This window comes from Rutidosis leptorrhynchoides, chromosome 2, assembly GCF_046630445.1.
Source record: "Rutidosis leptorrhynchoides isolate AG116_Rl617_1_P2 chromosome 2, CSIRO_AGI_Rlap_v1, whole genome shotgun sequence".
Classification (NCBI taxonomy): Eukaryota; Viridiplantae; Streptophyta; class Magnoliopsida; order Asterales; family Asteraceae; genus Rutidosis; species Rutidosis leptorrhynchoides.
The window spans coordinates 554,489,318-554,501,844 of NC_092334.1; the positions used below are offsets into that span (position 1 = coordinate 554,489,318).

General features: G+C 39.8%; 1 protein-coding gene across 1 annotated transcript; it reads left to right on the forward strand.

The window, feature by feature from the left end:
* Nucleotides 1-1,232: 1,232 nt before the first annotated feature.
* On the forward strand, nucleotides 1,233-4,612 carry LOC139889697 (uncharacterized). The gene is made up of 5 exons (XM_071872632.1): nucleotides 1,233-1,749; nucleotides 1,795-2,492; nucleotides 2,597-2,989; nucleotides 3,056-3,204; nucleotides 3,805-4,612. Exons 1-5 carry the CDS (start codon nucleotides 1,233-1,235, stop codon nucleotides 4,610-4,612), a joined length of 2,565 nt encoding a protein of 854 aa, XP_071728733.1.
* Nucleotides 4,613-12,527: the final 7,915 nt, after the last annotated feature.

Here is a 12,527-nt window from a genome sequence, read left to right on the forward strand (position 1 = left end):
ATGTTCTCGGGTTGGCTAATTTTGACCGTGGTACATATATTCCCAAGGTATGCCCATGACATTAATTAATATAAAGTCCATTTATCCTATTCGGTCTCACGCAAAGGCCAATCGCAAATTGTTTGATCTACCTTCTAATCGGGAATTAATTTATTGAACATTTGATAATGGTTTAATAAATTATATAAGTTTGAGATTTATTTAATTAATTAGTTAAAAATTGTTTAACTAGTAATTAATTAAATAAAGTGTAAGTAACCTAGATACATTGTATCTAGACATGTTTGGTTTAATCAATCTTACACTCCACCTCACACGGGAAAGGTAAAAGCATGCTTGCTTTTTATTTAACCAATAAATGCAACTAGTAGAGTGTGCATTTCAACTAATCTCATCTCAAACTATTCCACATCTTTTCTCTCATATTCAAGTAACCAAAATACTTGAGATCCAAATTGGGGTTCGGTTTTGGTGATCTTCAAAGGAAGAAGAAAAGATCCGATAAGCAGAAGGTGTAGATCGAGCAAGGTTGGAACTTTGGGTGTCTACAGTTTAAAGGAACTCTCATTTGGGTTCACCGCAAGGATCTTCGAAAGGATTCAAGGAACTACAAAGGTTGTAATCTAACCTTCTCTTGTTCGATTTTATATTTTGTTTGCTAAAAGTTTTGTATATGGGTCCTTGGAAGAGTATGATTTTGTAATGTTTTGAATATGCTTCCGTTAGCTTTGTGTTTGTATCATACTCCAACAACTAAGATTGACAAAATTTGAATTAAGGGAGGATTTGTTGGATGTTAATGTTAGAATAAAAGTAACAAAAAGTCAAAATAGTCAAATTACCTTTTTAGGTAATTTGACTCTTTAGGATCAGAAGGCTGCAACTTCATCATCTCCTAATTGAAAGGGTCACAAGAATTCATATGCAGATGGATCCAATGGGCACAAGTCACAGCAAATAGCTACATTTACTTTTTAGTAAAAGTGGTTCCAAAAGGTGTCATGGAACCTAACTTAGATTAGAAATAGCTGTTGCATTATCTGGTGTATATAAACACACTTGTAACTTGTAAAAAAACCAATTCAAATTGTATCAAAAGCTTAATCATTCAATACAACGATCAGTCTTCATTTTATTTCATTAAAATCATGGTATCAGAGCTGATGGTGTAGATCTTGGATCATTACACCCATCGTTAAGCCTCATCATTTACCGTTTTTTAGTTGGCCACCATGTCGAATAACGAAGGCAGCCAATCCCCACCTTCAATACAATCAACCCACATAAGTCAAATAAACGATTTAACAAGTCAGCTAGCTGACCTGTTGAAAAATAGTGTGAATTTCCAGCAACCAAAAATATCAGACACGTTGAAAATTGGCATAAGTTTGAATAGTTCAAACTATGCATTATGGTCTAGAATGATGAGGGTTGCCATTGGAGGTAAATCCAAGGCCCTCCTTGCTCATCTAACCTTAAACCCGCCTAATTCAAACAACAAAAAATATGAACATTGGGAACAAGAGGATCTCATTGTTTTTTCATGGTTAATACAAAATATTGAACCAAATTTGGCTAGCAATCTCACTTCTTTCTCAACAGCCAGGCTATTGTGGGAAGCATTGATCATCACTTATAGTAGTGGTTCTGATAAACTGCAAACTTATGATTTATATGTCAAAGCAACAGAGATGAAACAAAGCAATTCCACTTTTGAAGAGCTTTGGATCCAAATGCAAGGGATTTGGGGTGAGCTCGAAACTCGAGACCCAAATCTAATGTAAAATGCTGCAGATATCAACAAATACAACAAAATTCGAGCTGAAAACAAACTTTTTCAGTTTTTAAAGGCATTGGATCGAAAGCACGACACTATCAAGAGAGAATTGCTCAAATTAACTCCATTGCCAACGGCAGAGGAAGCGTATGCTGCTGTACGAAAGGAAGCAACCCATCAAAAAATTTTAGGGTTATCACAAAACGACTCCTCAACCAATCATGGGATTGCAACCAGTTTAGTTGCAAACGATGTCAAGGAAGCCTCTGTTCATCTAACCAAAACCCACCGGAGTGGGTTTCCACCAAGAATAGACAAATCAAAATTTAAATGTACAAGGTGTGGGAAATCGAAGCATACGATTGATCAGTGTTTCGAGATCAAAGGATATCCAGAGTGGTGGACAAAGCCAAGCAAATGCAAAGGAGCAATGGCAGTAGCGGCTGAGGAAACCACCACCACCATGGACCACGGCTTAAGTGGAATTGCAACTACCACAACTGAATCGATTGGTACACCCTTAAAACCCTTTATCACTTTATTTTCTGATATAGGAGATATAAAGGAATCTAGGGTTAATTGTAGGGTTAGTAAAACGAGTAAATCATATGGGAAAAAGAAAGATGAACAGGTCGAGGTTCATGGGAAGAGGGGAAAAATAAAGGGACGGTTAGGATTAACTGTGGGGATATCCCAAAAATTCGTTAGTCAAATGGTGTGTCAAACAAGACACCTGATCATTATAACGGGCCAAAGGTGGGTATGGGTAAGCCCACTAATACAAATTGGACCTTTTCCAAAATAAAAAACCATGATCAGACTAAAATTATAAATGGGCCATACACTTCAGAATCTAAGATTGGGCCCAAGACTATAACCAAAATTAATAATAATGTGCAAACAAAGCCCGGACCTATTTTGTGTCAAAACAAATACTCCGTTTTAGCGAAAACACAAAAAGATCCGCCCGAGGCCAACGTTGTCTCAAATACTTTTAAAACTAAATCTTGGATATTAGATTGTGGCGCAACGGATACTATGAAATTTGACGAAAAAGACAAAATTTTTAAAACAAACCCTAGGAAAAACAAAATTCAAACGGCTAACGGTGAAATTGTTCAAGTTAAAAATGGTGGGACTATTAAAATTTCACCAACTATTAAATTACCTAATTGTCTATATATTCCAGCTTTATCTCATAAGCTGTTATCGGTAAGTCATGTTACAAAAGAATTAAACTGTAAAGTCCTGATGTATCCGACTTTCTGCATCTTGCAGGACATTCGGACAGGACTGTTGATTGGGCGTGGCACTGAAAAAGGGGGGTTATACTATGTTGACGAGGTTTCTCAACAAGGCACTGTGTCAATTGCTCATGGAACACCTACGAGAGAAGCCTGGTTATGGCATAGGAGATTGGGTCACTCGTCAGCCGGATATTTACATGCTTTATTTCCTAGTTTATTTCCGTCAAATGTTGTTTTAAATTGTGAAACTTGTATTCTGGCCAAAAGTCATCGTAGTACGTTTAAATCTAGTAATTCTAGAACAAGTGTACCTTTTTCATTAATTCATTCTGATGTATGGGGTCCAGCTCCGGTTAATGGGGAAAAAAACATACGATACTTTGTCCTATTTATTGATGACCACACCCGAATGACCTGGATTTATTTTTTAACCCATAAATCTGAAGTATTTGAAAAATTCCGTCTTTTTTATAAAATGGTTCAAACTCAGTTTAATACAAATATACAAGTCTTAAGATCCGATAATGGGGGGGGGGGAATATGTTAACACCTCAATGAAAACCTTTTGCGAAAACAACCGAATTATTCATCAAAAATCGTGTGCCCACACTCCCGAACAAAATGGAGTAGCCGAGCTGAAAAATCGGTTAGTCTTGGAGATGACGAGAGCTTTATTAATTGAATCTAAAGTTCTGAAAAGTTTTTGGCCCGAAGCTCTTGCTTCCGCTACTTACTTATCAATCGATTACCTACTAAGATTTTGGGCACAAAAACTCCTAGGGATACTCTATCTCAATTCCACACTCTACCAAATTCATTAAACATTGAACCACAAATTTTTGGGTGCTCTGTCTTTGTTCACACTCCAAAAACTAAACGTACCAAACTTGATCAGTGTGCCAAAAAATGTGTTATGGTTGGTTACGGCATAAACCAAAAGGGGTATCGGTGTTACAGTCCTAGAAAACGTCATGTCTTCACTGCAATGAACTGTGACTTTATAGAAACTGAATATTTTTACAATACTCAACTCACGAGTGAGGGGGAGAAAGAGGATAATGACACTCTCATTTGGATAACCTGGATAACTAAACCTGGTAACACTCAAACATCGAATCCCGACAATATCCAAATAAATCCTGAATCATCAAACCCTGATCCTGAATCACCAACCCCTAATCCCGAATCACCAAACCTTGATCCCGAATCACCAAACATTGAACCAAATGAAACACCCACAAGTAATGAACAAGTTGAACAAAATAGTTCAACTTCCGCTGAATCATCAGAAAAATATGTTTTACCACAGAGAATTAACAGAGGTGTTCCACCTAAAAGATACTCTCCAGAAAAGGAAAACCAACGATCAAGGTATCCTATTGCTAATATAGCACAAGGAAACCTATCAAGTGAAGCACAAAAATTCAACTCTGCCTTATATTCCGAAGAGATTCCAAGCACTGTTGAACAAGCTATGAAATCTGAAAAATGGAAGATGGCTATGGAAGAAGAAATAGGAGCACTTAAGAAGAATAACACATGGGAAAGATGTGTTATTTCCGAGGGAAAAACACCTGTAGGATGCTGATGGGTATTCACAATAAAACGTAAACCAGATGGCACCGTCGAAAGATACAAAGCTCGTCTTGTTGCAAAGGGATACACTCAAACCTATGGGATAGATTACTCCGAGACATTTTCCCCTGTTGCTAAAATTGACACTATCCAGGTTCTATTCTCTATTGCCGCAAATGAAGATTGACCACTTCACCAATTTGATGTAAAGAATGCGTTTCTTCATGGCGAGTTAAAAGAAGAAGTTTACATGGAAGCCCCACCAGGATTTACAGGAAACTTCAATGATGGGGAAGTGTGTCGACTTAAAAAATCATTATATGGATTAAAACAATCCCCACGGGCTTGGTTTGGGAGATTTACATTATTTATGAAAAAATATGATTTTAAACAAAGTAATTCTGATCACACACTGTGTAGCGACCCGACCAAATCGTCATTGACGGCGCCGTCTACTTAGGTCCCGTTACGTGGTCATAAGTCTTTAAAACAACGTTTGACCAAAAGATATGTCGCATTCATTTCAAATGTAAAGGTTGTTCAAGTTTTACAAGAATAGTTCCACCACAAGTTACGATACAAAGTTTTAAGTACAAATGAAACTTATGCGACACAATTTAAAAGTATCCAAAAGACGCTCCATGTATGCATGTATACTCGACATCCAATGCAAGTATCAAAATAATGAGCGGAAGCATGTATCATGTATCGTTCAAGGACCTGAGAAAAACATAGAAATCTGTCAACGAAAAACGTTGGTGAAATCATAGGTTTAAGTAAGTAAGTACAAGTGAACCACAAGATTTGCATCAATGAAATAATAGTAATACATTCCAAAAGTTTGTTTCACGAGCACCCAATTATCAATGCTTAACGTTTCCTTCCATTGAACCCCATCACTTAGTGCTAGAACATACACTGTTTCTCGAAAATATATTTCATTCGTAAACGGTAGCGAACCGTTTGAATGAGGGTTTGTCAAACCCATATGGATCCATACAACATAAGTTCTCGCTTACACCCGGCAAGTGTAACTAATGATAATCGAATTGAGGATTTTGTTCTAAACTCGTATGTAGAATGTTTGTTTTCCTGTACTTGTGTTCACTTAGTTCAAAAGAATCGTTTATGTTTTCTCATCCCAAATATAAGTTCAAAAAGAGTAAAAGTGGGACTATGATCTCACCTTGAGTGCACGAGTAGTAAAGTACTTCGACAAGTAAACGTGTGCAAAGAACAATGCTAGTCTTGACCTAAACAATAGGTTTGTATCAATAACGGTAAACACAATAGGTCAAGATGTTCAATTAGTCCTATGGCTCGTTACGACTCGATTATGTAGCATGTGACTCAACTAGTCAAGTTTCATGCACGATACAAGTAACTAAGCATGTTGGAACGATCGTATAATTGTTTGGTTAAGTTTGACTAAAAGTCAAACTTGGTCAAAGTCAAAGTCAACGGGGTCGGGTTGGGTATCCGACAATTTTTCTAAGTTATATAATCATATATGAGCATGTTGGCCAAATTTCATGTTAATCGGAGGTCCGTAGCATAGTAAACATTTTTATGTCAAATGACCAAGGTAACAGCCAGTTTTAGCACAATGGGACGGCGTCCCAAATTGCTAGACGGCGTCCCGTTTTTAAGGTTGGGACGGCGTCCCGATAAGCTAGACGGCGTCCCGTTTTTAAGTTTGGGACGGCGTCCCGATAAGCTAGACGGCGTCCTGGTTGGTTTCCAGGCCCTGTTCGCTGCAACTCTAAATGCACGAACCAACAATCAAACCAACCCAAATTACAAACCGCAAACAATTAGAACATGTATTTTATATCATTGGAAAGCTCTTTCGACAAGGAACGCAACTAAGCACTTTTCATCAAGCAAAAACATCATATGCTATAACCGAAATCCCGTCAAGTGATCAATAGAGGTTTATTTTCAAGTTTCAAGTTTATCAATTGAAATTTAAGTTTCGGGAATCCAATTTATACATATGATATGCCGTTTTGAAGGTAATGAAACATGTAACACAACTAAACACTTATCAATAACATTAACAAGCATTCAACGCATCAAAAGTTCATTTTAAGAGTTGTCAACCCTAACCAAAAGTTCACAAAATCAATAATCGCGTTTATGAAGTTTCTTAAATCAATCTATACATCAAAATGAAGCTAATGATACTAGGAACACAATTAGAACATGAACTTTTAACATCTAACAACATATGATCATCCAAAATTCAAGAACAACACACCAAAATTCAAGTTCATGCTAGTTACACTAAAACAACGAGATCGAGCATACAAATTACATACACGACATCACAATGAGCCATGAACACTAACTAACACCATTTCAAGTCAAAAACACGAATTTAGAGAAATCTAGAGTTTTAGAAATGTTACCCAAACGAGATGAAGTTGGTACCAAAATGAAGAGGATGAAGAGAGGATCACGAATATGTAATTTATTTTGTTGTAAGCCTCCTAGATCGGATTTAGATGATGATTGAATGAATTTGGTTTTGAGTGTGTGTTCTTGCTAGAGAGAAAGAGAGAGAGATGGAGGTGGAAATGAATGGGTGAAAGGGGTTGACCCTTTGACCTAGTCAAGGGTTTGATCCCTTGTCAAGTTTAGTCCCTCAACTTTCGTTCGGGTGCGGGAATTACCTAAACGAGATAAGTTAAAACGCTTATCAACGGGAGATGTTATAAACATATAACGGACTTTATATTAGTATAACGGAAAGTAAATGGAAAAAGGCGGGATGTTACATTACCTACTCCTTAAAAGAAATTTCGTCCCGAAATTTAAGTAGGCGTAGTAGTCGTTGTTTCTTCCTCGAGATCTTGCGTTTCCGAATTCACGAATAGATGAGGATACTTCCTTTGCATTTGATCTTGTCTTTCCCAAGTAAACTCGGGTCCTCTTTTGGCATTCCAACGAACCTTGACAATCGGGATTCGGCTTTGTTTCAATGTCTTGACGGAGGTATCCACAATTTCAACCGGTTCCTCCACAAAATGAAGTTTGTCATCAATAGTAAGTTCCTCGAGAGGGATGACGATATCGGGTTCGGCAAGACACTTTTTCAAGTTAGATACATGGAAGGTAGGATGAACGGAGTTCAATTGAGGCGGAAGATCTAAACGATAAGCAACGGTTCCAATACGCTCCAAGATTTCGAAAGGACCAATATACCGCGGATTTAGCTTCCCGCGTTTCCCAAAACAGATTACACCCTTCCAAGGTGCGACTTTTAACATTACTCGGTCACCGACTTGAAATTCAAGATCGTTGCATCGTTTGTCGGTATAGCTCTTTTGACGACTTCGGGCCGTCCTAAGCCTATCTCGGATTTGAACGATTTTCTCGGTGGTTTCGTGAATGAGTTCGGGTCCGGTGATTTGCACGTCGCCTACCTCGGCCCAACAAAGAGGTGAACGACATTTGCGGCCATATAGCGCTTCAAAAGGTGCGGCTTTAATACTCGCGTGATAACTATTGTTGTAAGAGAACTCGGCGAGAGGTAAGTGCTTGTCCCAAGCTTTTCCGAAATCAACCACGCAAGCTCGTAACATGTCCTCTAAGGTTTGAATTGTACGTTCGCTTTGTCCATCGGTTTGAGGATGATATGCGGTGCTCATGTCTAAACGCGTTCCCAACGCTTCTTGCAATGTACGCCAAAATCTAGAAACGAAACGGCCATCTCGGTCGGAGATAATCGATAAAGGTACACCGTGTCGGGCTATGATCTCCTTAATGTAAAGTTGTGCAAGTTTCTCCATTTTGTCCGTTTCTTTCATGGCAAGGAAGTGTGCGGATTTGGTGAGACGGTCAACAATAACCCAAATGGTATCATAACCGCCCGTCGTTTTTGGTAGCTTGGTGATAAAATCCATCGTTATCCTTTCCCACTTCCATTGCGGGATCTCGGGTTGTTGAAGTAGTCCGGACGGTCTTTGGTGTTCGGCTTTGACTTTGGAACATGTCAAACACTTGAAAACATAAGTAGCTACATCCCTTTTGATGTTCGGCCACCAATATAGTTGTTTAAGGTCGTGGTACATCTTATTGGCACCGGGGTGAATCGAGTATCGTGACTTATGGGCTTCATCTAAAATAAGGCTTCGTAGGTCCCCATAACTAGGCACCCAAATCCTTCCGGCGAAATATCGGAGTCCGGTTTCTTTAACTTCGAATCGAGAGGTGAGGACGTTCAAGTGTTCGAGAGAGATGTTTTCATCCTTGAGAGCCTCATCTTGGGCTACCCGAATTTGGCTATTAAGGTTTGTGTGGATGGTGATGTTTAAGGCTCGGACACGAAGAGGCACCACTCTTTCTTTTCGACTTAAGGCATCGGCTACTACATTTGCCTTCCCGGGATGGTAACGAAGCTCGCAATCGTAATCGTTCAAAGTTTCGATCCACCGTCGTTGTCTCATGTTTAGTTGCTTTTGATCGAAAATGTGTTGGAGACTTTTGTGGTCGGTAAAGATAGTACTCTTGGTTCCATAAAGATAGTGTCTCCACATTTTAAGTGCAAAGACGACGGCTCCGAGTTCGAGATCATGCGTCGTGTAGTTTCGTTCATGAATTTTGAGTTGTCGAGAAGCATAAGCAATGACTTTCGTTCGTTGCATCAATACACACCCAAAACCATGTTTTGAGGCATCGCAATATACAACAAAGTCATCATTGCCTTCGGGAAGTGACAAGATAGGAGCGGTGGTTAGCTTCGTTTTCAAGATTTGGAATGCGGATTCATGTTCGGTCGCCCAAATGAATTTCTTTCCCTTGTGAGTCAATGCGGTTAGAGGACGTGCAACCAAAGAGAAATTTTCGATGAATCTACGATAGTACCCGGCGAGACCCAAAAATTGACGAATGTGAGTAGGAGTAGTAGGAGTCTCCCATTTGCTAATGGCTTCGATTTTCGTTGGATCGACTTTAATACCTTGGTCACTTACAACATGACCAAGAAATTGAACTTCCTTTAACCAAAATTCACACTTGGAGAATTTGGCATAGAGTTGTTCTTGTCTTAAAAGTTCAAGCACAAGTCGGAGATGCTGTTCGTGCTCTTCTTCATTTTTAGAATAGATCAATATGTCATCGATGAACACAATAACGAATTTATCGAGATACGGTTTGCACACGCGGTTCATAAGATCCATGAACACCGCCGGTGCGTTAGTGAGACCAAATGGCATGACAAGGAATTCATAACTACCATAACGAGTTCGGAAAGCGGTTTTGGAGACATCTTCCCCCTTAACCCTTAATTGATGATAACCCGAGCGGAGATCGATTTTCGAATATACACAAGACCCTTGTAGTTGATCAAAGAGGTCATCGATGCGAGGAAGAGGATATCGGTTCTTAACCGTCAATTTATTTAGTTCACGATAATCAATGCACATTCGTAGGGATCCGTCTTTCTTTTTAACAAACAAAATCGGAGCGCCCCAAGGTGAATGGCTAGGTTGGATAAAACCTCGATCAAGTAGTTCTTGGATTTGACTTTGCAATTCTTGCATTTCGGATGGAGCGAGTCTATACGGGGCACGTGCTACGGGTGCGGCTCCCGGAATAAGATCGATTTGGAATTCTACCGGTCGATGAGGTGGAAGACCCGGCAATTCATCGGGAAATACATCGGAAAAGTCACTAACAATTGGCACATCATCGATGTGCTTCTCATCGGACTCGACTTTCTTAACGTGAGCAAGGATCGCAAAACAACCCTTACGGAGTAGTTTTCTAACTTTAAGGCACGAAACGAGGTTGAGTCTGGTGCAACTCTTATCGCCATAAACAATCAAAGGTTCACCATTCTCGATAGGAATTCGGATTGCGTTAAGATCACAAAGAATGTGAGATTTCGTTTTGACTAACCAATTCATACCGATTATTACATCAAAGCTTCCTAGTTCCATGGGTATCAAGTCAATTTCAAATTCCCTACCCAAAATGTTTAACGTACACCCCCGGTAATATGTGTCGGCACTTAATAGTTTCCCGTTAGCCACTTCAATGGTATAAGTGGTATCTAATGGAAGAGGTGGAGTGCTAAAAGAATGAGTCAAAGTCTTGGATACAAAGCATTTATCGGCACCTGAATCGAATAAGCAAGAGACATAAGAATTGTTGAGAAGAAACGTACCCGTGACTAGTTCAGTGTCATCCCGGGCTTCCTCGGTGTTTATGTTGAAAGCTCGGCCGCGCGTATTGGGGTTATCTTTCCTCTTCGGGCATGCATTTCTATAATGACCCGTTTGGCCACATTCGTAACAAGTGCCCGTCTTTGGTGCATTGGGCCACTTTCGAGCGACGGGAGTGGTACTTTTACAATCGTTGGCCTTATGACCAACTCCTTGGCACCGGTGGCAAATTATCTTACTACATTCGCCAAAGTGATGTTTGTTGCATTTGTTGCAAAGAGGTAGGTTCCCGGCATAACCCTTCTTGCCGTCGGAAGTGAAAGATTTCTTGGCAAAGTTGTTGTTGCTTGATTGGGAGGGTTCCCACTTTCTTTTGTTGCCGCCCGATTTATCCTCGGCCTTAGGTGCCGGAATTACGATTTCGTCAACCGTTTCAATTAGTTGGCGAGCCATGTTCATAGCGGCTTGATGAGTAGTGGGTTTGGATGACATCACCCCTTGTTTGATGCTTTTTGGAAGACCGAGCATGTAGAGCTCAATCCTTTGAGATTCGGGGTTAACAAGATTAGGACACATCAAGGATAGTTCAGCGAAGCGTTGATTATAAGCTTTAAGATTGTTTCCGACCGCTTTCAAAGCTCTTAGTTCTTCCTCAAGCTTTCGGGTTTCTTCGCGCGGAAAATATTCAACAATCATCTTTTCCTTTAGATTGGCCCAAGAGAGGGCATGAGCTTCATCGGTACCCACCGATTGAACATAAGTATTCCACCATGTAAGAGCGACACCGGCGAAGGTGTGAGTGGAGTATTTGACCTTGTCTTGGTCCCGACAACCGCTTATGCTAAAGACGGCTTCCGTTTGCTCAAACCATCGGGTGAGCACGACCGGTCCCCCGGTTCCATCAAAAGTGTGAGGTTTGCACCCCATGAAAGCTTTATAGGAGCATCCCTCGTTTGAGTTTTCGGCTCCATTGTTGTTGTTGTTGTTGTGGTTGTTGTGGTTGTTATTATTATTGTTGTTGGATGAGTGACCGGCCATGGCCGCATCTACGGCGGTAGCTATCATCCGTTCGAGAGCTTGTTCGGGAGTTTCATTGCGGCGTACACGACGAGGAGCCATTGTTCCTTCAAGACACAAGAATATCATTTATTAGTATTCTCAATAATACTAACCGTGATATAGAATAAAGATAAAGAGAAGTTTTTCCTCGACTCGCCTTAAATTCTTTATGCCATAATGTCGGAACGTTCATATGAGTCACCGTAATATAATCCCGGAAATTATATTACCCTGATTCATATGTGCATTCGACATTATTCTATAAAGTCAAGGTGGCGTGTCAATCAAATTAAACAATGTGAGATTAAGATGAACTAAGAGTAGATATGAGTAGAAGCGTTCGAGTATAAATGCACAAGTAGTCAAGTAATTCCTACTTCAAGTCTATATGCCGGTTGTAGTCTAGACTCATCAATGTACCCTATGACTCGGGGTTGACACTAATGAACTCTAAATCCCTACAACCAACGCTCTGATACCATCTGTAGCGACCCGACCAAATCGTCATTGACGGCGCCGTCTACTTAGGTCCCGTTACGTGGTCATAAGTCTTTAAAACAACGTTTGACCAAAAGATATGTCGCATTCATTTCAAATGTAAAGGTTGTTCAAGTTTTACAAGAATAGTTCCACCACAAGTTACTATACAAAGTTTTAAGTACAAATGAAACTTATGCGACACAATTTAAAAGTATCCAA

Bases quoted from the DNA above. Each gene is read 5' to 3' on its own strand.
- LOC139889697 (XM_071872632.1), top strand. From the start codon at position 1,233: ATGTCGAATAACGAAGGCAGCCAATCCCCACCTTCAATACAATCAACC. The intron at 1,750-1,794 runs GTGAGCTCGAAA...AAAATGCTGCAG, and splicing joins CCAAATGCAAGGGATTTGGG to ATATCAACAAATACAACAAA. The intron at 3,205-3,804 runs GTCAGCCGGATA...AAAAACTCCTAG, and splicing joins CATAGGAGATTGGGTCACTC to GGATACTCTATCTCAATTCC.